General features: G+C 60.8%; 2 protein-coding genes across 6 annotated transcripts in view; both read right to left on the bottom strand.

The window, feature by feature from the left end:
• Positions 1-1414: 1414 nt before the first annotated feature.
• Positions 1415-2511, bottom strand: RASD1 (ras related dexamethasone induced 1). The gene is made up of 2 exons (XM_056136916.1): positions 2112-2511; positions 1415-1983 (listed from the first exon to the last, which is right to left on the bottom strand). The coding sequence occupies exons 1-2, from the start codon at positions 2395-2397 to the stop codon at positions 1442-1444; spliced, it is 828 nt and encodes a 275-aa protein (XP_055992891.1). The 5' UTR covers positions 2398-2511; the 3' UTR covers positions 1415-1441.
• Positions 2512-5174: 2663 nt separating this feature from the next.
• The window catches only part of PEMT (phosphatidylethanolamine N-methyltransferase), a 69234-nt gene continuing 50618 nt past the window's right edge, over positions 5175-23790 (bottom strand). For all 5 annotated transcript variants that reach the window (XM_056136921.1, XM_056136920.1, XM_056136918.1 and 2 more), the window contains exons 3-7: positions 18963-19078; positions 9252-9397; positions 7939-8050; positions 5684-5758; positions 5175-5403 (exon numbers count right to left, since the gene is read on the bottom strand). In XM_056136921.1, coding sequence (XP_055992896.1) covers positions 5346-5403; positions 5684-5758; positions 7939-8050; positions 9252-9397; positions 18963-19078 — 507 coding nt within the window. In that variant the 3' untranslated portion in view covers positions 5175-5345. The remainder of the gene's footprint in view (positions 5404-5683; positions 5759-7938; positions 8051-9251; positions 9398-18962; positions 19079-23790) is intronic.

Genomic DNA, 23790 nt, shown 5'->3' on the forward strand with positions numbered 1-23790 from the left:
AGGGGTGGAGTAATCGAACTCAGGTCGGCCATGTTGGCTGCGTGCAAGGCAGACGCCCTACCCACTGTGCTATCGCTCCAGCACACACAGCTGAACCCCATGAAAAGACTCCCAGGAAGCAGGAACGAGCCATCACTGTGGCAGTGTGTGGGTCCAGGCAGGGGGCAGCACCCCCCCCCCCCCCCCCCCCCCCCCCCGCCAGCTTGGACACCTCAGGGCTGGGGACCTTGAAGCCACCCGGTATCTGATTACTGGGTTCTAGGCACTTAATCCTCACAGTTTCCCCTGCAAAGGAGACTGTGTTTCCCCCATGTGTTTCCAAAGGGGAAATCTGAGTGACGCCTTGACTGCAGTCGCCCATCTAGAGCTTTCAGCCACTGAGCTGGGGCCCAAGTTCAGATGAGTGACCCCCGACTGCTGGGAGTCCTGGCGTGGTTGAGACTCTTGCATCAGCTTCCCCCGGTCCTGGCATTGATGGGGGTCTTGCATCAGCTTGCCCCAGCTCCATTTCCCAAGGCTCCAATTCCTTCTCTGGAAGCAGTGACCCTCAGACCCATGGGAAGATCCAGGTTTCACTGCCCCAGGGCCTACCCTGAGTACAATGACAAAAGCACAGAGACTGTGACACTGCACCTTCCTGTGACAAAAATGATCAAAGGAGAGCCTAGAGGGCAAATGACTAGAAGCTTCTCTGGGGAACACCCTAAACTCCTTGATTGACAGTGTTGGCAGTTAAGGATTCCTTCCTAAATAAATAAAAGGGCTTCAGCCCAGTCAACTGCAGAGCTGGAGCAGTTTGCAGTGGCAGGGCAGTGACCGGAAAGGTGGTTTCAGCCCCAGAGCAGCAGGAAGTCACCGCAGTCTCACCCATCTCCCTGCTCATTTCTAAAAGCAAAGGAAACCGGTTTTTTTCATTTTAAATTATTTTATTTTATATATAAAAGTAACAATAACAGACTGACACACACACAATAGAAACACCTGGATAAGATTTTGTTCATGTCTGTGATGACACCAGAACTACCATTAAAGTGCAAGTTTGCTGTTTTGTTTTCTTTTGTGCAACTTCACATACACATGTAAACAAACCACTTGAATATGATTGGACCCGCACCCCACTAGTTCGTCCTCAGGGCGTCAACCGCCGCCAGCCATCAGGGCAACCCAAGTCGCAGACTGGATAATGCCCAGTTTGTCCTGTCCCTGCTGCTGGCCGGCGCCCACCCCGCCCCCACTCAGGGCTGCGTGGGAAACTAGACGTTCACCCTCTACTGGGACCTGCCCCTCGGGTCGTGGGGGTGGGCCGGGGCCGCCAAGGGGGAATCGGAGGTGGGCGAGACCCGGGCCCAGCCGCCGCCCCTCCCGCGGGGTCCCGGGCGGTCGGCCGGCCGTCGCGTCTGCCCCGTCTGCCCCGTCTGTCCGGTGGTCGCGGCGACGGCCCCTAGCTGATGACGCAGCGCTCCTTGTCCTTGGCCTGGCCGCCGCCGCCGGCCTTCTCGCGGATGTACAGGAGGTCGCTGTGCACGCTGGGCCTGCGCGCGAAGGGCGCCACGATGCCCACGGCGTCGGCCGGCTGGCCCGCGCGCAGCAGCCGCTTGCTGCGCAGCGCCTTCCGGGGCAGCACGTCGCAGGGCTGCACCGAGACCTTGCGGTGCAGGTCGGGGCTCATCTCGCGCGGCAGCTTGGCCATGGCGAAGAGCGCGCGGAACATCTGGTCCAGGCTGCTGTTCTTCTTGGCCGAGATCTCGAAGTAGGCGCAGCGCTGCGGGTCGGCGCCCACCAGCCGCTCGATCTCGTGCGGCTCCACCTCGCGGTAGAAGTCGCGGTCGCCCTTGTTGCCGCAGATGACCAGGGGCACGTCCACGTTCTCCTTGGTTTTGTTCTTGAGGCAGGACTTGGTGTCGAGGATCTGCTGCTTGAGCCGCTGCACCTCCTCGAAAGAGTCGCGGTTGTCGAGGCTGAACACCAGGATGAAGACGTCTCCTGGGGGGGACAGAGGGGAAGGTGAGGGGGGCGGCTAGAAACCGGCTCGCTGGGGGCGCCCGTCCGGCCTCGCCCCCCGCCCGCCTGCCTCCCACCGCCCCCCGCCTGCAGCCCGCCCGCCCGCTCACCGGTGAGGATGGACAGGCGCCGCATGGCGGGGAAGGGGTGGTTGCCGGACGTGTCCAGGATGTCCAGCTGGTAGACCTCGCCGCGGATGGAGTAGAACTTGCGGTGGAAGTCCTCGATGGTGGGCGTGTAGGTGTCCTCGAAGCGGCCGGTGAGGAAGCGCGACACGATGGCCGTCTTGCCCACCTTGGAGGAGCCCAGGATGACCATCCGGTAGCAGTTCTTGGCCGGGACGCTCAGCTCCGAGTCGCTCGGGCACATCTTCTTGATCATCGCTGCCAGTTTCATCGGGCGGCCGGCGGCGGGGCGGCGCGGGGCCGGCGGAGCGCGGAGGTTGGCGGGCTCGGCTCGGGGACAGTGGCGGCGACCCGCTGCCCGCGCCGCGCTCTTATACGCGCCGGCGGCCCGCGCCCCGCCCCGCCCCGCCCCGCGCCCCGCCCCGCCCGCCGGAGGGACACGCGCGGGCTCCGCTGCGGCCGCTCCGGCCCGGCTGCGCTTGGCGCGAGGAGTCCGCGCTCACAGCTCCCGCGGGCACCCACTTGCTTTGGGCTTCAGCTTCCCCAGAGAACAGCAGCGGCAGGGCAGTGCTTATCGGGCGCTATTCGCCAAGCTCACAAAGCTTTGCGACCCTCGATCCCTTAGGGACCCCCAGCTCCGGGCCCTGCTGCTCGCCTGCCGGTGGACGCTAATGCGGGCGCCCGTGGCGGCGCCGGCACTCGGCCGCCAGAGGGCAGCAGAGAGCCCCGCACGCAGGGCTGGGTGGGGCGGAGCGGCCAGGTTGGGGTCAGCGGTCAGCGGAGGGAACTGGGCGCCCCCGCCCCTCCTCCCCCGCGCTGCCCCGCATTCTGCTGCAGGCGTCAGCGCCTTTCTCCCAGTCTTGAGACGCAGTTTCCCCAGGAGGACAGCACTGTTGCCGCTGGAGTGGCCGGTGGTCCAGGCCCCGGGGAAGGGCCGTGGGTGAGGGCAGTGGCAGCCTGGTGTCCGCGCGCGTGCGCGTCCTTGTGTTTGTGTCTGAGCGTGGAAGCTGGCTGGACAGTAACCCCGAGTGGGCAGGGGCTGCTGAGGCTGGCAGACTGTCCAGGCTGAGCTTGCTTGCCTGGCAGTGAGTTGAGGGACTCCGGGTTGTGGCTGTGGGTGCCAGCCTGTGTCACTCCCAGATGTTGGCACACAGACATCACCTCATCAGCCTCCTGCAGTCAGGACCTGAGTCTCAGGCCTTGCCTCGGGGGTCCAGACTATTACTCTGCAAATGCAAATACTCTGCATTTTACAGAGGGAAACCACAAGTGTGCCCAGGGCGCAGTGTTGGAACCTGAAGACCTGGTCCTCCCCATCCTCTGGGGTGGCGCTTCTTACCCCCACCCCACACAGACAGGAACTTCCCCACTCCCAGCCTGGCACAGACCGCGGCTGCTCTGGGCCATGTGGTGTTATGGTCAGAGCAATGAGAGCTCTGAGTGCCACCCATAGGCACTGCCCGGCTCCTGTTCTTGTCTTAAGGGAGGGTCGCAGGCCTGCTATCCTGGCCATGCCCCCAGGCTAGACTGATGTCCACAAAGCGTCACTGCAGAGGGAGCAGCTGAGGAGGGTGCAGGGCTGGGCACAGCTGTGTGGCCCCAAGGGGGGTACTCTCCCATGTGGGCACATCATGGCCCGTCAGGCATTGCAGCAGGAGCTTGGTAGCCCTTGCTGATGGCCAGTACTATCACCTGGCACCGTGTGTGGGCATCTGAGGGACGCGTCCAGGCGCACGGGCCTGAGAGCAGTCAAGAGCCCGAGCAGGGCTCTCCTGGGGAGCCGGGAGGCCAGAACCCAGCCTCCACCTGGAGCCCTCCATCGGCCTGACATCAGCAAGTGATGGCGGCAATACTGAAGGCAGCCAGGTTCCCATGTGGGCACGTGGCCCCAGCCCACCGCTGCCAGGTATTCCAGATTAATCGTGCCCACTATATCCTACTGGGTGCAGGCATAAGGTAGCCACGTGCCTGGGACCGCCCAGAGAGCCTGCTGGAGCCCCACCAGAAAAGGGGGTTCCTGCTCTGCATGTCGGAGCCCCAGGTTTGATCTTCAAAGCAACAACAAACAGGTGAGCAGCTGATGGGGTGGGCTGGGAGGCGCGGCTAGGCCCTGAGGCAGTGTCCACTACAGCCTGGCCGGCTGGCAAAGAGCAGGCCAGGGCACTGGCCTGGCACAGAAGCAACTGGTTTCAATGCATACAGTCCCCCAAGGCCCTCCAGGAGTGGCCTCTAGCAGAGCTAGGAGTGAGCCCCGAGCACTGCAAGGCGTGCCCCCCCGCCCCTCCCCCTCCCACACACAGGAAGTTCTTGAAAGCCAAGACAGGGGAACAAAGTGTCCTAGTGACAGGGGCTTCCGTGCAGGCCCTGGGCCCTCCTCCTAGTCCACCGGGTCCACCTACCTGCCCAGCACTTCACCTCAGAGAGCAGGGGGAGCTTCTAACTCATCCTCCCCTCACTTGTGCGTCACCCAGACACGCCCCCACCTGGAAGCCCAGGGCACCTACCATCATGGCACTGACTGTGGCTGTGGCTGTCGGGTAACAGGGCCCACGCGCCTGCCCTTCCCTTCCACCCCCTCACCTTCAGCGCATGCCGGCTTCCACCTCAGGCCTCAGGACACAGCCGTGGGGACGCGCCTAACACCCTCAGGTCACCCACCAGGCAACCCTATCTCCAAACACAGGGTTTGGAGCAACCAAGCATCCCAGCCCAGTTTTCTGCTAGTGTTAGTGCCTGGTCAAGCCCCAGAGTGGCGTGTGACTTGCTCCTCCCGTGCTGCGGCCCAGCCGAGCCTGCCTGGGCACCGGGCTTCCACCTGCCATGCTGCTCCCCAAGCTCAGAGTGTGTCCACTCCCTACTTCCCAGGCTTTCCCAGGCTGTCCCGGGCACCGCGAGGGCATGTCCTGGCGCGTGCCGGGGCCGAGGTGGGCAGTCCCTGTGCGTGTCCTTCCCAGCATGCATGGACGGGGTGCTGCCTTCAGGGCTGGGCCAGGCGCCCCTCATGTGTTCTGCCCCCGCCCCCAGGTCAGATGAAGAGGGGAGCTGGACTCAGGGTGCCTTTATTGTGCATCAGGGTGTGGTGTGCAGGGGTGCTCGGTGGTCACAGCAGCATGTCCAGGGACCCCGAGGCAGCAGGAAGCAAGGCACTGGGGCAGCCCTAGCCGGGCCTCGCCGAGCAAACCCGGCGCCGTTCTCTCTCCAACGGACAAAACCGCGGCGTCAGCTACGCTTGTGCGACTGGGCAGCTTTCTGCCGGTAGATCTCAGCAGTGAAGGGCCTGTGGGATTGGGGACAGGGGCTGAGTCAGCTGGCACGGGTGCCACCCCCGCCCAGCCCTCCCTGGGATGAGTGGCTCTGTGAAGGGCCAGGAGGCCAAGGGTGGGCGCCCGTCCCACGGGGCTGCTCTCAGCTTCCCCTCCGACCTGGCACAGCCCAGAGCATGGGCAGCCCAACCCTCGCCACCCTGGTCACCGAGCAGCCACAAGGGGAGACCCGGCCGGTGGGGTGTCAGACGGTGGACAGGGGTCTGCCCCTGGTCTGTGAGGCCCCCTACTCACTCCTCGTACAGGATGGCCACCACATAGATGAGGGCCACGACCCCGGTCAGCAGCACGCCGGACGGGCTGGCGTTCCTGGGGAGGAGACACGATCAGCAGAAAGTGCTGTGCAACCCCCCCCCCCCCCGCCCCCAAACTGGCCTGTGCAGGCTGACTCGTCCCTCCCCAGCTGCAGGTCACCAGCCCTGACAGGTGATGCCCAGCGAAGTGGGAGGCGAGGGGTACATTTGGGGTGCACTGGAGGGACAGGACTGGAGGCTCAGGATCACTCGGCCGAGGCCATCTGGGTTCTGCTCCACACAGGAGCGGGGGTTGGGCACCCCGCTGACAGTCTAACGCTTTTCTACACATGGGTCCACCCAAAGCCACGTTGAGTATCCAGGGAAGCCCCCTTGGGCCTGCTGGTACCTCTGCTCCAGCTGCCGCCTCCTGCCTCCCTCCCTCCCTCCCTCCCTCTCCCTTCTTCCCTCCTCTCTTCCCTTCCCTCTCCTCTTCCTTTCCCCCTTCCCTTCCCTCTTTCCTCCTTTCCTTCCATTCTCTCTCCTCCTGCCCGCTCCTTTATCTGGCCATGTGGGCGATGACCGAGGGCCTCGCAGACAGGCCTGTGCACTGCCCCAGCCCAACCCAGACCTTGCCTCTACCTCTGGAGAGCCCCCCGGATCCCAGGGTTCTGAGGGGGTAGGCGCAGGACTGCTCTGTCCACATCGGCCAGAAAAAGGGAGGAGAGCGGGCTGGCAACATGAGAGCACTGGGCAAAGGGGTCCAGGGCACACGGACCCTCCTGCCACCCGATTATGTGGGGAAGCTCCAGGAAAGAAGCCTCTGAGCTGTTGGGCTGCTGAACACATCAGAAAGCTCCCCAGGAAGGGGCCCCGCCACAAGCCAGCCCCCCGGCAGGCAAGAGCTGGCTGTGCGCACCTCTGTGGCCCTGCACGCGTGAGCCAGGCCAGGCTCTGGGTCATGGTGTACCCCCTAAGATCAACAACCCTGACCCGAAAAGCCAGGGCATCTCGGCCCCAGCATCGGGCCCAGGAAGGAGCTCTGACTGCCCGCCTGCATGACCCCTCACAGCACTGCGTGACCTCTCATAACCGAGTGACCCCTCATCGCTCTGTGTGACCACCCGTTCCAAACAGGCAGAAATGGGGCCCAGAGGCCCCAGGCCTGAGTGCTGCGCAGGTGCCAGGGCCTGGCTGTGAGTGAGCTAGGCAGGGTTCGTAGCCTCATGCCCTCAGGAACCCCACCGCCCCAAGTCTGCCACAGCCCCCCTTCCGGGTAATGGCTTGTGTCTGCCACACCCCCACAGCTGCTCTCAGGAAAGCCCAGAGCACCACCGGCAGACCCCTGCCTGACACCCCCGGGTCGGGGCAGCCAGCTGCTGCTGGGTGGGGTGCTCCTGGAGAGGGGCCCTCAGGGACAGGCAGTGGGGCTGGGGTGGGGGGAACAGCATGCTGGGGAAATGGGGGGCAGTTCTGTGCCCTGGACAGTCTGGGGCATGCATCAATCCCAGGAGCCAGGCCGGAGGGGCAGGTCGGCCGTGTGGAAGGGAGCTGGGGAAGGGGCTGCCCCCCTGGCTCCCAGGAGAGGCTGAAGATGACAGTGAGTTGACAGCCCACCTTAGCTTCTAGAACCTTCCTGGTCTTTGGAGCGTGTGTCAGATCTAAGCATGTGGCTCTGAAATCTTCAGACTTCTACAGGAAACGCTTGTAGGAGCCCAAAGGGCAGGCTCTGGAGGGCCATGGTGACCCTTCGCAGCTGCTCTGTCCCCTCCAGGGTGGCAAAGTTCAGCCGAAGCCACACCTGCCCCTCCCTGGGGGGCCCAGGCTGCACGGCACCACCCAGGCCCAGCCCTCTGTGTGCCAAGGCCAGCCTGTTCCACAAGCCCTGAGCCGGGCCTGGGCTCAGCAGAAAGCTACTAGCAGACATGGGCCAGGGTCGTTTTTTTCAAATCGACCCCAAGAATCAAGAGAATGATTTGGTGATGTGAACCCCACATTTCTGCAGCCTCCAGGGGAGGGACCCACGCCCACGCTCCCACCACGGGCAACTGGGCAGGCGACCCCTGGCCTTGCACCTTACTGACCCTTGCACCCCCGCACCCTGCCAGCCTCCCTCTCAGACCCAGAGGGACTTCTGCCCGTTACTTTTCCACCGAGAGGAAACTCCCAAGGAGGAGTGTCCTTCCCATGCTGAGCTGGCGGGTCACCCACCAGCAGCAGAGGGCAGTGGGGGATGCTGGGGTATGGGCTACTCACATGAGGGCCCAGCCCAGGTAGTTGGCAGTGCTGCCCCAGTACATGGGATTGTCCAGGACGTTGAATGGGAATGAGGTCACTCGTGCATCCTTGAGGATCCCGAAGTAATCACCTGTAGCGGGTGGGGATGGGGAACGGAGGTGCCACTGGGCCACACCACCTCCCCGGGGGGGGGGGGGGGCTGTCCCCTTGGAGGCCTGCATGGAAGGCGGTTCCACAGTGTTCTGACTCAGGGACACCCTGGGCATCCCGGGAGTGGGCACACACCCCAGCCATGCCCGCTTTTTTTATTTTTTCATGGTGCCAGGGATCGGACTGGAGGCTTGCAAGGCCAGTGCCCTACAATCCACCACCTGCTGCTCTCCCTTCCCTCTGCACGCTGTCCCCGCCCGGGTCTCTCCTCAGACCGCAGCAGACGCTCTCTAGGGAGCCCCCAGCCCCAGGTCACTGTGGGGTGGAACAGGACCCCGCCCAGCACCCCTCACACACAGTCCTGGAGAGAAGGCGCCGCAGAGCTGTGGGAGGGAGGCTCGCCATTGAGGCCGGCTTCCCAAGAGGCAGGCAATGGCCCAGAAGCCGCCTGGGGGCTGGTCATGGTGGGGAAGCAGCTTCGTGCCTCAGAACCCAGAGATGGGCTGAGTGGGGATGGCCTCGGCCTGTCTTGTCTCAGGGGGAGGGGTCACAGTGTTGGGGGTCCTTGGGTCCCGCCCCATCACAGGAAGACCCTCCTGCCCCTGCGCTGCACCCCATCGCACCCAAAGCTCTGTCCAGCACAGGAGCACATGGCAGGCTGGGCACCCCTGCCCCAGCCCTCCCCCGCCCCGCCCCGCCTTCCTGCATGGGCCCGTCCCTTCACACCCACTGCTCACTCCCCAGGGGCTCCTGATGCATCTCTTCCTAGGCTCCCAGGAGCCCCCACCCAGCACAGCCTGACCCCAACCTCATGCTGTGGGCATGACACCGCGAGGCTCATCTGCTGGGCACACAAGCAGGGGAGAGAGGAGGGAGGGGCTTCCTCTGCTGGCAGTGCCCGCTCCTTTCTCTCCTGCCCGAGGCTGCCTGGCCCCTGTGCCCCCCCCTCAGCCCCCAGTTTCCCTCTGAGGCTTCCAAGCTGCTGGACATGACCCACGGCATGAGGACACCCAGCCAGGCCAGCTAAGGCTCCCGGCTGAAAGTTCTAGAACCACATGAGAACTGTGTCCCCCACCCCACCTCGCTCTGACCCAAACACAGTCAGGGGGAGGGTCCCAGCTGCCAGGAGAGCCCAGCAGGGGTGCAGCCCCATGTGGCACCCCCCAGCCCCAGGGTCTTACCTAGGAAGGTCCCGGTGAAGCCCAGGGCCCAGAAGCTGGACAGCACAAACACGCTGCCCACCACCAGGAGCACGAGGCCCAGCAGGTAGGTGACGGGGCCGTCCAGGCTCTCCAGCCGGGGCTGGCTCATCATGACCTGGGTGAAGCTGTGGGCAGACAGACAGACAGACATGTCACTGGGCAGGGTGACGCCCTCAACAGAGCCAGCCCAGAAGGTGATGAAGGGGAGGAGCACTGGGGAGCACCATCCTGCCGCCCCCCCCACCCCGCCCCCCGCCCCGAGAAAAGGCATCGCATGAGGGCGGCCAGGGCGAGTGGCTTTTCTCAACTTCCCAAAGCCCAACGGCCTGATGTGTAAGTGAAGATTCAGAAACGGCCTTCCCTTTTCCACGGGCACCTCAGACCGGGGCAGGCACTGTCCCTCCACCTGCTCCAAATGAGCCCGGTGGCCACAAACCTCCCGGCCACCCTCACGGCCCATTTCCACAGGCTCGCCCCGGGATGTGGGGCCAGTGACTGAAATCGCCAGGCCTCGAGGGGCTAGGAAGGGGCTCCTCCTCCCCCTCCCCACCCATCTGGGGTCCCGGGTGGTCAACCCCACGAACTGTCTCCGGGTACCATTTAAGCACATCAATGGCCATGATCCAGAGACACGCGAATGAATCTCGGAGCATCTGCTGCAAGATGTCTCCGGACCAATTATTTAACGTTTTAGAATTCCAGGAGCATGCAGACGCAAAACCAAACTGTTTTCTTGTTTTTTGTTTTTTTTACTTTTTTGTTGAATCACTGTGAGATAGACCTTTACATACAAGCAATACAAAATAACGGTGCTGGGAAGGTGTAATTTGTGGTAGGGTTAGTGATGAAATATTGAATGAAATCAATTATTGTGAACAACTTTATGAAAATAAAATTTAAAGATTTTTTTTTAAAAAACTCGATAATAAAAAGGGGCTGGAGAGATAGCACAGCGGGTAGGGCGTTTGCCTTGCACGCGGCCAACCAGGGTTCGAATCCCAGCATCCCATATGGTCCCCTGAGCACTGCCAGGAGTAACTCCTGAGTGCAGAGCCAGGAGTAACCCCTGAGCATAGCTGGGTGTGACCCCCCCAAAAAAAAAACCTAGATAAAAAAGAAATGGACTTCCACAAAGAGCACTTAAAATTCTTCCTGTGAGGGATGGAGCGATAGTACAGCAGGGAGGACACTTGCCCTACACACAGCAGTCCCAGCTCCATCCCTGTCACCATACATGGTCCCCCGAGTACCTCTGAGCACTGAGCCAGGAGCCCAACCCCACAAAAAAAAAAACCTGAAAAACAAAAAGAAACTGCTTGTGAGGCTGGATCCAGCTCCAAGGCTGAAGGTTTGCACACTGTGTGAGCCACCAAGACTACAGGAAAATGGGGGGGCCCCAGCAGATACACAGGCCTCACTGCCCACACCCGACAGTGGCCTCCACACCCCTGCCACCAGCGTCTCAGCACCCGAGAGCATGGCACGTGCTCCACCCCCCCCCCCAGCCCTATACAGGGCAAGCAAGGCACTGGGTTGAGCAAAAGGGGCACCAATACCAGGGGGGCGCCCAGGGGGTATGCTGAGGGCAGTGCGGGGTAACAACGCCTGGGCAGGATGTGTGGGCGCCATGGCGGGAAGGTAAGCTGGTGCCTGGCTGCTGCTCTCCGCCCCTGGGTATGGCTGCTGCCCGCTCTCCCAAGCACCCCCAGCAGGCAGCTCCCTACCTCCACCAGTTCTTCCTCCACCTGCCTGTCTGTCCATCTGGCATCTGGAGGCACCTATTTATTTGCCAGACACTTCCCAGGACACTCATCCTGCTCCCCCTCACCCTGCGGGTGCTGGGCTGCTGACACCCTGCGGGGTACCACCTCCTGGGACTCTCCTCTCCCGGAAGTTCATCCTGCAGGGCCAGCCTGGCAGGACGGGCGTCACTCAGCAGCGAGCTCAGCAGCAACCCCACCCCTCCCTCCCTGGACCGGGCAGCAAGGCTGGGGGCTGCCACTCTCACCAGACACCCAGCCTGGGGGTAGGGATGGCAGCCTGGCTCTCCCTGTCGGCACCCAAACCACAGCGCAGTATCAGACAGACCTCTATGTGTGGACGCCCAGTCACCCCACTGCCGGCCAGACTGACCCTTGGGCCCCACCGCTGAGAGCCCCACCCCCAACCCAGAATATCTCTAAGCCTCGGCTTCTCTGGGGGGTCCCCGACAACCCTCCCAAGAAAAGAGCAGAGGGCTTAAAGCGGCATGGGGCTCCCACAGATCCGGGTGCCTGGGCCTTGTGTCCTCCTCTGGATGGGGAAGTGACCCTCCTGGTCCCCCAGAAGCTGCTGCACTGACTGTGCACTGGACAGTGAGCACGGCTGGGAGCTGTCGACTACAGGGACTTGTGGGCTGTGGGGAGCTGTGGCCCGTGGGGGGCTGTGAACCGCAGGAAGGACGGAGAAGCATCTCCAGGGAAGAGGAGGGCCGAGGTTCAGGCACAATGAGGTGGGAGGAGGCGGGGGGGGGGGGGGGGGGGTTGTCCAGAAGATTTAAGGTGAAACCTGCCAGAAGGCATCGGGGGAGACAGAATATTCCAGAGGGGAGCAGCAGGGCCCACCTGAGCCAGGACCGAAGCACTGTGGGGAAGGGGTGAAGTACAAGGGCCGCATGTGGGTGGGGACGCTCGCCACCAGGAGACCAGAATGTTGGGTGAGTGCTGGACATGAGTCCAACACCAGTCCTGAAGGCCAGACGTGGGGCACTAGAGAGCCGGGGGATGGGGGTCCACTTTGGGTGCTGTTTTCAGGCTGTGGGAGGCAGGGAACAGGGTCTCTGCACCCCGGGGCGCACCAGCATCCTCCAAGGGACAGAAGTGTGGAGGGAGCACAGTGCAGGCAGGGTGGGGGGTGAGAGGGCCCAGCCCGCAGTTCTGAGGGCACTGCTGGCCCTGGGGGGGAGCTTCCCACAGTACAGGGCACCTGCCTTGCCCCTGCCTCTGTGGCTGTGTCCCTCCCAGGTGTGGACCCTGGGCAGGGGAGGAATGAGCCGGGTTCCGGGAACGGCGATGCGGCCCCAGAGGGGACTGTGCGGCCCAGCGCCTCCATTAGCCAGGAAAGCACAGTCCATTCCAGGGGAAGGAGCGACGGGCTGGGGGGGGGGGGAGGGGGGGCAGCGGCCAGATGAGGCGGCAATTTCCTTTGGAAATAGCCTGCCAGGGCTGAGCGAAGACTCACTCATTTATGTCAGCTGCTATTTTTGAAACGGAAGATTGGGCTTTCGGTCACCAATGTGACTTCTCGTCAATGTGTTCTGCTCCCCTAAAACCCCAGAGCCTGGAGGGAGGATGGGGGTGGGGGTGGCAGCCCTCCACCCTGGACCAGCTCGACTCCAGGTGCAGCTGACACAAGCCTCTGCATTGCCATCCTGGGGCACACAGTGGGCTCGGGCTCAGCTCCCCCGCCTCAGCCCTGTATGGCCACTGCTGTCCTTCCTGCTCCGAGGAATACCGCGTGGGGCCACGTTTGACTCCACCATCAAAACAAACGCCCCAGCGGCCACCCCATGGGTGAGACCATCTGGGAGCCAGAGTGAGGGTCATGGTTCTGTTCACGATGACCAGGGTGAGCTGGCCAAGGCCACCCCTCCAGACTCCTCCTGTGGCCACTCAGCCCCCAGGCCAGGCCTGATACCACCCCCGCTCCAGGGGCAGTTCCAGCTGGATACAGGGTGGGGGGCAGTGACCAGCAGAGAGTCACAGGAGCCACATGTGTGCGGTCTCAGGTGAGGATACAAGGCCACACCAGGTGAGGGGGGTTTGCCCTCGTGCTGTAGCTGGGTGCTGTCACCCACCCCTGGCACCCTACTCCCTCCACAGACCCCAATGACGCTGAGGGCGGCCGGGATGAGGCCATCAAATGCTCCCCGACCCCTGCACTGCCCGGGCGCATGTTCATTAGCGGCCACGGTGGGGAAGCAGAGGTAATGGACGGCGGCAAGTGTCCACGTAAGCGTGCTGGCCTGGAAGCCCGTCACTAGGTGATGACCTGGGGCTCCCACTGCCACCAGAGCTGCTGGTGCACACCCAGGGGGACTGGGCTCAGCACGGCCAGACCACCGCAACCCAGTTGGTGGGCTGTGGGGGATCACCTGTACCTGCGCCGCCCACCCAGTGTCCACAGCTCGGCCCCTCACTCTCACCACCGCATCACCACTAGCTGCAGTCCCCAGGGTCTGCCCAGAGCTGACAGAGACCAGACTAAGGCTCCGGGGAGGGGGGAGGCGGCTGCGGGGCTGAGGCAACTCACGCACACTTTTTATTGGGGGTGAGAATGTTCTGGAACCCAAGGGGCTGCCACAACACTGGGCCCGTCCCAGCTGCCATGGGGTCACACAGTCAGTCAGGGACAGGGAGCCAAGTCTGTGGCATGAGGAGGTATCACCCCTGGGAGGAAATGGCCGGGGGGCTCAGGACGTGGGGCTCTCGGCTCCTGTGTCAGAGAGGAGGGGCAGGGGAGACAGAGGGGGAGGCAGCCCCATGCTCCTGCCCACCAGACTCCCCTCTGAGCGTCAGCATGGGCCAGGAACCCAGGACAGCCCTGAAGGCAGAGCCAGGGCCACGGGTAAGAAGTGAGCCTGTCCAGCGTGGTCACTTCCAATGACTGTTGTCAGACTGGACCCTCCTCTATCTTAACTACCCTCCACCCCACACACAGGTAGTAATTTCCAACCACTGACCAGTCCTCCTAGCCCATTTTCCCTGGTCTTGGATGATAGTCTCATATGGTTTTTTTGTTGTTGTTGTTTTTTTTATCCCACAAATAAATGCAGTCATTCTCTATCTGTCTCCCCGCTTCTGACTCATCCTCACTCAGGCCAAGAACTGAGCGTTGAAAGTAGGTAAAGGGATATACATGGTAACCTTTCAGCATCTGTATTGCAGGCCAAAATACCTAAAATGAGAGAGAGGAGAGAGGAGGGGAGGGGCAGGGAGGGGAGGGAGGAGAGGGGAAGAGAGAGAGGTGCCCGTCATAGAGGCAGGCTGGCATGGGAAGGATTTGGAGGGGTGGGAGGGAAACAGGGGACACTGGTGCTGGGAAATTACACTGGTGGAGGGACGGGTGTTGGAACACTGTCTGACTGAACCCAATCACGAGCAGCTTTGTAAGGGTTTATCCCACGGTGATACAAAAAATTAATTAAAAAAATAAAAAGAAGTGAGTGTGACTTTGCCTCCCCAGGCCCCCGCGCCAGGATGGAAGCACAAGGCCCCCTCACCCCTGGCCCCCACACCCCCAGCTCCCGCAGTCTCCACCTCCCACTCGCACCTGACATCGGATCTCGGCCAAATCCAGGCCACAGGGGACCCCCAGCTCCTAAAACCACCCTCAGCTCCCACCCTCTCATACCTGTGCCCTCACATGGGCCAGCCTCGCCTGCAGCCGCTGACCCCGCCCAGCTGTGAGCTCAGGGAGGCCTGTCCAGGGGGAGGACCAGCTGCCCTCACAGATATGCCCTTGGGGGCAGGGCGAGAGCTGCCCAATCAGGGCGAAGAGACCACAACATGGGGCCAGGCGCTTGCCTTGCTCTTGGTCCACCTCCATAAGCTCCCACACACGGTTCCCCCGAGCCCACCGGGAGTAAACACTGTGCACAGTCAAGTGAGGCCCAAAAACAAACAAAAAAAAAAGTTTTAATATAATAGGAGTTAGGGAGATGGCACAGTGGGTCAGTGGGTCAAAGCACTTGCCTCGCATGTGACTGCAGTGGACACATGCCACTACAAACCGCTCATCTTGATGTGAATATAGCACCACATGTGGTGTCCGGAGCACTGCCAGGGGGCACTCCTGCACACAGACCCAGGCTCTGATGGCCAGGTACAGGGTGGGGGGAAGGGGGCAGAGGAGGGGGGAAGGGGGGAAGGAGAGAGACAGGGGGAGAGAGAGAGAGGGAGGAGCAGAGAGGGGAAGAGACAGAGGGAGGTGGAGAGGGGAGAAAGGGAGAGACAGAGGGAGAGGAAGGGAGCAAGAGAGGGAAAAGGAGGGAGAGAGAGGGAGAGAGAGAGGGAGAAAGACTCCTGCTTTTCTGCTGTGTGGACGGGGTCATCATCAGAGGGGGTATGCTAAATGAATGAGGGAGAAGGGCAAACACCAGACAATCTCTCTCCACTGTGGTCCACAGGGAATGGGCAGTATCCAAGAAAAACAAACCCTTGGACTTTAACCACAGAACTGAGTCTGTCAAGCGATGTGGGGGGAAGTCTCTGGCAGTTTGGTGGGGAGGGGGCATGCAGAAACTTTTACACTGCAAACTATGACAACCATGCTACTTCTAGTACAACTTTTTTTTTTTTAAAAAAAGATTCCTTTTAAAAGTAGGTGCTCAAACGTGCAGCTACGGTGGTGACAGTATTATTTATAGTAGCCAAAAGGCAGAAACTGCAAAGTCCGTGGAGCGAAGCATGGATCAACAAAAGCCGGCATCTTCATGATGGAATATCAAAAGCCAACCCAGGGCTGGCGAGACTGCAGCAGGTACAGTGCTGGCCTTGCACGCAGCCACCCCATATGACCCCCAAGCACCTCCAGGAGTGATTCCTGGGTGCAGAGCCAGGAGGAGTCCCCGAGCACCACTAGGTGTGACCCAAACACAAAATAAAACACAACAAAAGAAGTAAATTCTTTTCTGAAATTTGTTCCAAGTGCCTTTTAGTTTTTGCCACTTGTGTAACGAGAATGAATAAGATCTACTCTCCAGACACTCTTGATGTCTCAAGAACACAGCCTGTCCCTGTGACCACCGTGCCAGGACCTACCCTCAAGAACTTACTCCTTTTGGAGGGTCAGAGCAATAGCACAGCGGGGAGGGTGTTTGCCTTGCACGCAGCTGACCTGGGTTCTATGGGTTCTATTCCTAGCATCCCATATTTTCCTGCAGCACCACCAGGAGCAATTCTTAAGTACAGAGCCAGGAGTAACCCTTGAGCATTGCTGTGACCCAAAGTCCAAGGAAGGGGGGGGGGGACTTCTTTCATAAATGGAAGCCAGACCCCTTCTCCCACTCCCCTCCTGGAAAGCACCAATCCACTCTGTAAAAATTTGGTTTCTTGGGCCAGAAATTAAATATAGCGGGTAGGGCGCTTGCCTTGTACACAGCAAGTCTAGGCTCAATCACTAGTACCCCTGAGCAGCACCAGAAGCGATCCCTGAGCAGAGCCAGAAGCAAGCCCTGAGCATGGCCAGGTGTGACCCAAAAACAAACAAAAAAGTTTCTGCAGTGGTCAAGAAAGAGGGGCCATGGAGGCAAGACCCCTTCATCACCCATTCCTCATTCCCCTCATTCATTCATTCCCTCCCCCTCAATCATTATTCCTTCATTCACCCATTCTCTTACTGATTCCTCCCTCACGGTCTCGCTCATTCACTCATTCACCCCCTCACTCATTATTCTCTTACCCACCCAGCCTACTCATTCCCTCCTTTTCTCACTCATTCTCTCCTCACTCACACACTCCCTCTCCCAGTTTACTCCCTCCCTCATTCATTCTCATTCATCCATTCTCTTGCTCATTCACTCATCCCCTTGTTTGCTTCCCACCTAAGTCATTCTCTCCCTCGATCACTCACTCATTCATTTCCTCACTCCCTCATTCCCTCACTGTGAGGGGGACCCACGTCTGCAGGAGTGGGCAGATGCCCCGGGGAAGAAAACAACAGGGAATCACCAGGCAAACCAGGCACCCGGGCTGGACCAAAACAGGAGCTGGTCCAGACCCCAGACAGCTGTTCACAGCCACTGGGCAACGGCACTCACACAGGGAGGACAGCGAGTTTGCCAGACACCCAAGCCACGCCCAGAAACCAACTCCAGTGAGGGGTTTTGTAACTGTGAAAAGACACAAAGGTCCCGAAAGTCTGCCCACGCCTTGCGTCTGGGAGGGAGGAGGGTTCCGGTCCCCAGGGCCATGCACTGTCACTTCCCCTGCACTGGGCACCCCCCGCCGAGGACTCCTCCTTGGAAGCGGGTCTGGGGAACAGTGCAAGGCTGGCACCAGAAGATACAAATGCCAGTTTGGCTCCTTCTTGTGTCACTCCCAGCTCTGAAGCCCTTGTGCCCCCCGGTGGGCTTTCCTGGTCCAGGTGGGCTCTGAGCGCTGGACTGGCCCCTTGCCGCAAGGTCTCAGGGTAGGGGCTACAATGGGGGGGTCATTGGGGGGCATAAGGCATGAGTAGAAGCCAGCCTGGAATGGGCAGGAAGAGGCCGGCAGAGGGGTGGGGTGGGCAGATCTGCGGCCACTCCTGTGGGGAGCAAGGGACAGCAGAGACATCTTAATGCAGTCTCGTGAGGGACAGCAATGAGGGGTGCAGAGGGGGATGGGGGAGCCGGGAGGAACTGGACCCCACTCAAGGCCGCCAGACAAGTGAGCAGAAAGGTCCACGCAGACAGGGAGACCGGAACCCGGTGCCCGGGTCAGAGCCGGTGGGCCCAAACAGGGGTCTGTCAGCTCCGGGCCCCACTGCTAAGCGAGCTCACACACCTGCCCCCGTCGGAGCCCACTGCCACGGCTGGCCGACGCTTAGCTGTAAGGGTCTGTGCGGGACACAGTGGGCAGTGACACCAGGGCAGGGGTGGTGTCTGGTTGTGCCCGGGCCATGGCAGAGTCCTGGCTGGCTAGGTGGGAGGTGAACCACCCCCCTCTCCACTCCCTGGGGAACTCCTGTGCCCAATAAGCGGGCAATGGTGACTGTCCACCCCATTCTGGCCCTGGGAGCATGTGCTGGACAAGGGGCGGCCCGGGGACAGCTATGAGAAGCAGGTTCCCTTCCCTCCCTCCAGTGGGGGCAGCCCAAGGGCTTGCGATGAGAGGGAGGGGAGGGACCCCAAGGCCAGCGCAGGCCAGCCTCAGCAGAGCACCGCCACATGGGAGCCCGCAGATGGAGGGCAAAGGGCCTGGCCGCAGTGAGGGGAGGCTAGCAAGCCTCTCGACAGGGGCCCGGGGATCGGAGCCGAGACAAGGTGGAGCCCAGACAAGGCCAGGGACGTGAGTGACAGGTAGGCGGCTCAGTCCCCAGCAATGGTGGCTGCAGGGTGGAGCCCCTGTTTCTGGTTGTTTGTTTGGGGGCCACACCCAGCGATGCTCAAGACTTACTCCTGGCTCTGCACTCGGTTCACTCTTGGCGGTGCTCAGGGAACCATGTGGGGTGCCACCTGGGTCAGTCAGCTGCATACAAGGCAAACACCCCCGCGCTGTCCTATGCCCTGGCCCCCAGCGGGGAGTCCATGGGGCGGCTCCTACGTCTCAAAGCTCCCAAAGGGCCACACTCACCTGGACCCAGCCTGCTGCCCTCCAGGGCGCCGGAGCCCACGAGGCGGGACGAGGGCCAGGGCAGGCTGGAGTGGCCACACTTGGTCCCTCTCCTCTCTCCTGGCTACCCTGACCCCTCCCCGCTGGAGCCCAAGGGGGTCTCCCCAGGATCCCACGGGAAAGACCGAGGCCTGCTGGAGCAACTTTAAGCCCGAGGCTGGGGTGGGAGCTGGGGGCTGCAGACCCCATCCCCGGCCGATCCCAGACGCCTCTGTGCCGGGAGGGAAGGCCCCGAGAGGGAAGCGGAGGCCGAACCCACCCATGCATCCAGACACAGGCCTGCCGTGGCGCGCCCCCACCGCAGGGTGCACTCTCGCGGGGGTCCGCCCAGCACACCTACCAGTGCGAGCGCAGCACATTCAGCAGCAGGATGGTGCTGCCCAGGGCGTAGCAGGCCAGGTGGGCAGACCCAAAGGCTTTGCTCAGCTTGCGCGTTTTCTGCTCCCATCTTGCAACCTAAAGCGCAGGGAGCAGAGAAGGAGGAAACGTCAGGGATTTGCGGAGGAGAATCTGGGGGTGAAGGTGGAGTGTGGGGAGGGCTCCCCTGGGAGCCCCAATTCCAAGGAAGGAGACTCGGGCGGGGGCAGGGGTGCTGGGTCAGCCCAGGCTTACTCCTGTCTGGCAACACCGCTCCAACCAGGGGCCCAAATGCACTTCTGGGGAAAGGGCCGGCCCTGAGCGTCTCCTTCTCCCCAAGTCCGGGGTCCTCAGGCCCCAAACATCCACATCCACCAATGGGGGCGGGTGGGGGGCACTCTGAGCCCACAGGAAAGGAGGGAGCCCCGAGAGGGCCACAGCAGACACCAACGGGAGGGGGCGTCCTGCATGTATCCCCAAGGCACCAATTCTCAGGCTTTTTTTCTTTTTTGGGGGGGGAGATGGGGGGGGTAGGTAGTGGTCAGGGCTACTCCTGTCATCGTATTCTGGGACCCATCAAAGGCAGTGCCAAACACCAAACTGGGCTGGCCACACGTGAGGAAGCATCGGAACCCCTGTACTATAAAGCTTATCCTAGCCACAGCACCTGGTGGGTTTTTCAAATTAGTTCCATCTAGAATCAACCATCAGCCCCTCACAGCCAGGCACAGTGGAACGCCTGCTCCAAATGCCACCACCCCCCCCCCCCCCACGCAGCCCCTGCTGTGGCCAGGAACTGGGTGGGAGGGCCTGCAGGGGAACAGCGCAGCCAGGAATGCAGGGTGCAGTCGAGGGGGCTGGGTGCCTGGCGCACACACACAGGCAGGCAGGTCAAGCAAGTCCACGAGCCGACAGAACCCAAGAAGGGCCATTTCGGGCTGGCACGCTGGGTCCCAGGGGTTGAGTCTGGGGTGCTGGGTGGGGGGGTCACGATCTGTCTGACGGCCACAGCAAGCATAGTTTGCCACATGCTCTGCCACCAATCAGCAGGCAGCGGGCCCAGCAACCCTGGATCCATTTGACCCCAGGCAACCATCTGCCCATCCCTCCCTGCAGGACCCCGGGGTCTCCGCATAGGTGCCAACAGCGGGCACGGGCACGGGCTGAAGCCCACAGGAAGAAGCCGAGTCGCCTGCTGCCGGTCTTCCCCTCAGTCACAGCCCTGTCTGGCACCACTGTCTGGTGCTCCTGGAGATAAACACGCCCTTTGCCCGGCTACGCAAACAGCCTTGGTGACCCCCTGGGGATCCTGAGCCTACTCAGAAAGAAGTAGGAAGTGGGGGGAGGGGGGGTGACACAATGCAACCACAGGCCCCAAGGCCCACCAGAGGCCCAGGGAGAGGCAGGCCCACTTTACATTACCGTTATTTTACTTCTTACGGTGCCTAGGGGCCCGTGGGGCTACACCAGGTGATGCTGGGGTGGGGGTGGGGGGCGCGTCCAGTGCTGGGGACTGGAACTAGGGACTGTACAGACCAGGAAGGGCCCTACCCCTGGACCAGCCTTCCTGCCTTCTTGGGGTTTTTTTTTTTCAGTTTTGTTTTTTGGGGCTACACAACTACGCTCCGAGGTTACTCCTGGCTCTGTGCTCAGGAATTACCCATAGTGGGCTTGGAAGACCATATGGGGTTCTGAGGATCAAACCCGGGTGAGTCATGAGAAGGAAAACACTTTCCCCACTGTACTGTCCTCAGGTCCCAAGTCCTGTGGGCTTTTTGTTTCTTTGTTTTCTTTTTAAGCCAAGAGTGCTTGGAGCTTCTCCCAACACAGTGTTCAGGGGCTCAGGACCATGCAGTGATGAGAATTTCACTTGGGTATGTGCTTAGCCCCTCGAGCTACTTCAGTGCAGGCTGCATTTTTATTTGTCTTGGTTTGAGGGCCACATCCAGCTGTGCTCAGGGCTTAGTCCTGGTTTTGTGCTCATAATCACTCCTGGCAGGGCTCGGGGACCATTTATGGTGCTGGAGATGAGCCCAGCTGACAGGCAAGGCAAGCCCCCACCCACCGTGCTCTCTCGGGCCTCCAACCCTAGAAGTTTATTATTTCAGACCCATTTTTGGAGACAAAATTCTCCGTTGTGCAAAGTCACTATAACCTGGCGTCAGAGCCCTGCTCTCACCCACATGGTGACCCCAACCAACACTCCCCACCCCGCCCCTGGCAACCACTGACCTACTCTCCATTTCTGCACCTGCCCTTCTGAAAGTCCAGCTTAAACAGAGTCATGTAACACGTGATCTTCGATTGACTTCCTTCACTGAGGTTCATCCATGATGTTGCATGATCAGAAACGTTTGATGACTGGTGGTATTTAACACAGAGCTTCTTTCCCAAACTGGGTGATACTGGCAGGGGAGGGAAGGGGAGGAGCATGAACAGTCGTGGGAGGAGAGCAGCCTCGAGTAACTGGGAAGCACTTTCTGTTTCTTTGCTGAAAGGCAGCTTTCCAGAGGGTTCCAGTGATCTGCAGAGGGGGCAGTAGGCTAAAGGCAGGCACCTCTGTCCGATGCCCGAATACTGTCTCCCAGACATATTCCCAGCTTTGGTCTCATGGTGCCATAGACAACCCTGGTTCTTTTGAGGCCCCCCCAGTCCCCCCCCCAAGGTTCTGCATACTGAAGAATCCCAAATGACTTGACTTCAGAATTTTTTTTAATTGTCATACGTATCATTGGTACCTAAGGGCTGAATTTTATCTATTTTGAAAATGGACTTCTTGTCACACAGAAGTAGCAATGTGGTAATCAGTTTTATATTTAAAACGTATTGAGAGCAGGGATGTTTTCATAATTTTCAGAGATTATGCAATCTTCTTAGGACAGACATCTGTAAGTCCTCGCACATTTGGGGGGGGGTGTTTAACTTTCTGTTGGTGAGCTATGAGCTATATGAGTTCTTTATATATGCTGGATACTAATCTGATTCACAAATACGTTCCCCACCCTGTGGATTGTCTTTCTGCTCCATATCCTGAGATGCACCAAAAAGCTTCTGATGTTGACGGGCACTTCACTATGCTCTACAGGTTCTCCCCAACCAACCCACCTTCCCGCAGCGGTAGGGACTCTGGCCAGCCCCTTGTGCTGAGTTGGGGAGAGGAGGGGGTCCTGGGCCCCAGGGGGCGGAGCATGGGCGTGTCAGTATAGAAGTCAGCATACACAGCATTCCTTAGATCCGGAAAACAATCACCTCAAAGCAGCTGTAGAGGGTAACAAGAGACCCCTTTCAGGGGCCAGAGTGATAGTACAGCGGGGAGGGCATTTGCCTTGCACGCGGCCGACCAGCATTCGATCCCCGCCATCCCATATGGCCCCCAAAGCACCACCAGGAGTAATTCCTGAGTATCAATTATGAGGTGCGACCCAAAAAGCAAGAGAAGAAAAAAACGAGACTCCTTTCAGACCACTGTCCGCCAGCACAGACCAGAGAGTGGATGTGGGTGTTCCTAGGCCAGCCAGGGGTCCAACAGAGCCGGTGGGGGGGAGGACGGGGGTCTTGACTGCCAGACGGACACCAGGAGACAATGAAATCCCAAACTACCAGAGCCACATGCCAAAAGGGCTCTGTAAGTTCACTCAGCCCTCAAAGCCACCCTGAGGTGCGGATGCAGCAGTACCCCCAAGTGACATGGGGAGCCCCTCCCCGCTGACTGAGCAGGAAGCCTAAACCCCTGAGGGCACAGCAGGAGGCCAGGCTGAGTCCGGCTCTGACCCGACCCGTGCCCCTCCCTTCTCTCCCGGGAGAACTTCCCAGTCCTTCCCTGGTTCTCACACCAGCTGCCTTTGGCACGCTTTCTTGCTGGTGCCTGGGTTCAGAAACCATTCAAGGGCTTTTTTTTTTTCTTTTGATGGGATAATGATCCCAGAGGACACTGCAGCCTGTTGGGCATTACAGACGGACATCGCATACTCTACCAAGGGGCCAGTGACCCTCCGGCCTGGCCCAGCACTGGGCAGGGGCTTGCTGAACCAGAAGTCAGGGCCCAGACCCAGGCGTGCCCTGTTTGTCCTCCAGGCCTGGAAGTCAGGCTCTGAGGCCATCTGTAAACCACAGAATAAGGAGAACAGGCTGAGCCCTGTACCCCAGAGATGGGTGCTAGGAACATCCGTGTGCTGGACAGAGGTGTGCACACAGTGACCCGCGTGCAGGACAGCCGCTTCGCCACAGTGTCCTTGGCAAGCGCCCCGTCTGAGAGGAGCACCTGGAGCTGGAGCTGAGCCAGCTACGGCAAAGAGTCAGAGCAGCGATGCCAGGCGGGGGACAGGGAGACCCTGCAGGGGGACTGTGAGCCACTGAGGAAAGCCTGCTCCAGCTCGGGCCGAGCAGGGGGACAGCCCCACACCAGGCCTCCATGAGCCCAGGCCGTGGGCCGCTCTGCCAGTGCCCGCCACCCCAGGGACGCTGGCTCAGAGGCGGCCCCCTGCGGGCACTGAGCTGAGACGCCGCAGACCCTCCCGCCACCCACCGGCCTGCGCCCGTGCCCCCTGCGAAATGTCCACTGCAGTCATGGCACTCCCTCCTGCTGGCACAGCCCTGTATGACAAGAGCACAGCCCCCGTCTCCAGCAGGAAAACCAGGGACTCAAAAAGGGCAGGAGAGAGTGGCAGGGCTAGCACAGCCACCAGCGCACCTGTCTCGCTGTGATCGACCCCAGGTCAACCCCAGCACCACACGTGGTCTCCTGAGCCTGCAAGAGTGATTCCTAAGCTCAGGGCCAGGAGTAACCCCTGAGCAGCACCCGCAGTATGTGC

Source organism: Sorex fumeus, unplaced genomic scaffold (assembly GCF_029834395.1).
Source record: "Sorex fumeus unplaced genomic scaffold, SorFum_2.1 ptg000122l, whole genome shotgun sequence".
Taxonomy (NCBI): domain Eukaryota; kingdom Metazoa; phylum Chordata; class Mammalia; order Eulipotyphla; family Soricidae; genus Sorex; species Sorex fumeus.

Coding starts and splice junctions, on each gene's coding strand:
- RASD1 (XM_056136916.1), bottom strand. CDS start 2,397: ATGAAACTGGCAGCGATGATCAAGAAGATGTGCCCGAGCGACTCGGAG. Junction 1,984..2,111: donor GCGCCTGTCCATCCTCACCG/GTGAGCGGGCGG, acceptor TGTCCCCCCCAG/GAGACGTCTTCATCCTGGTG.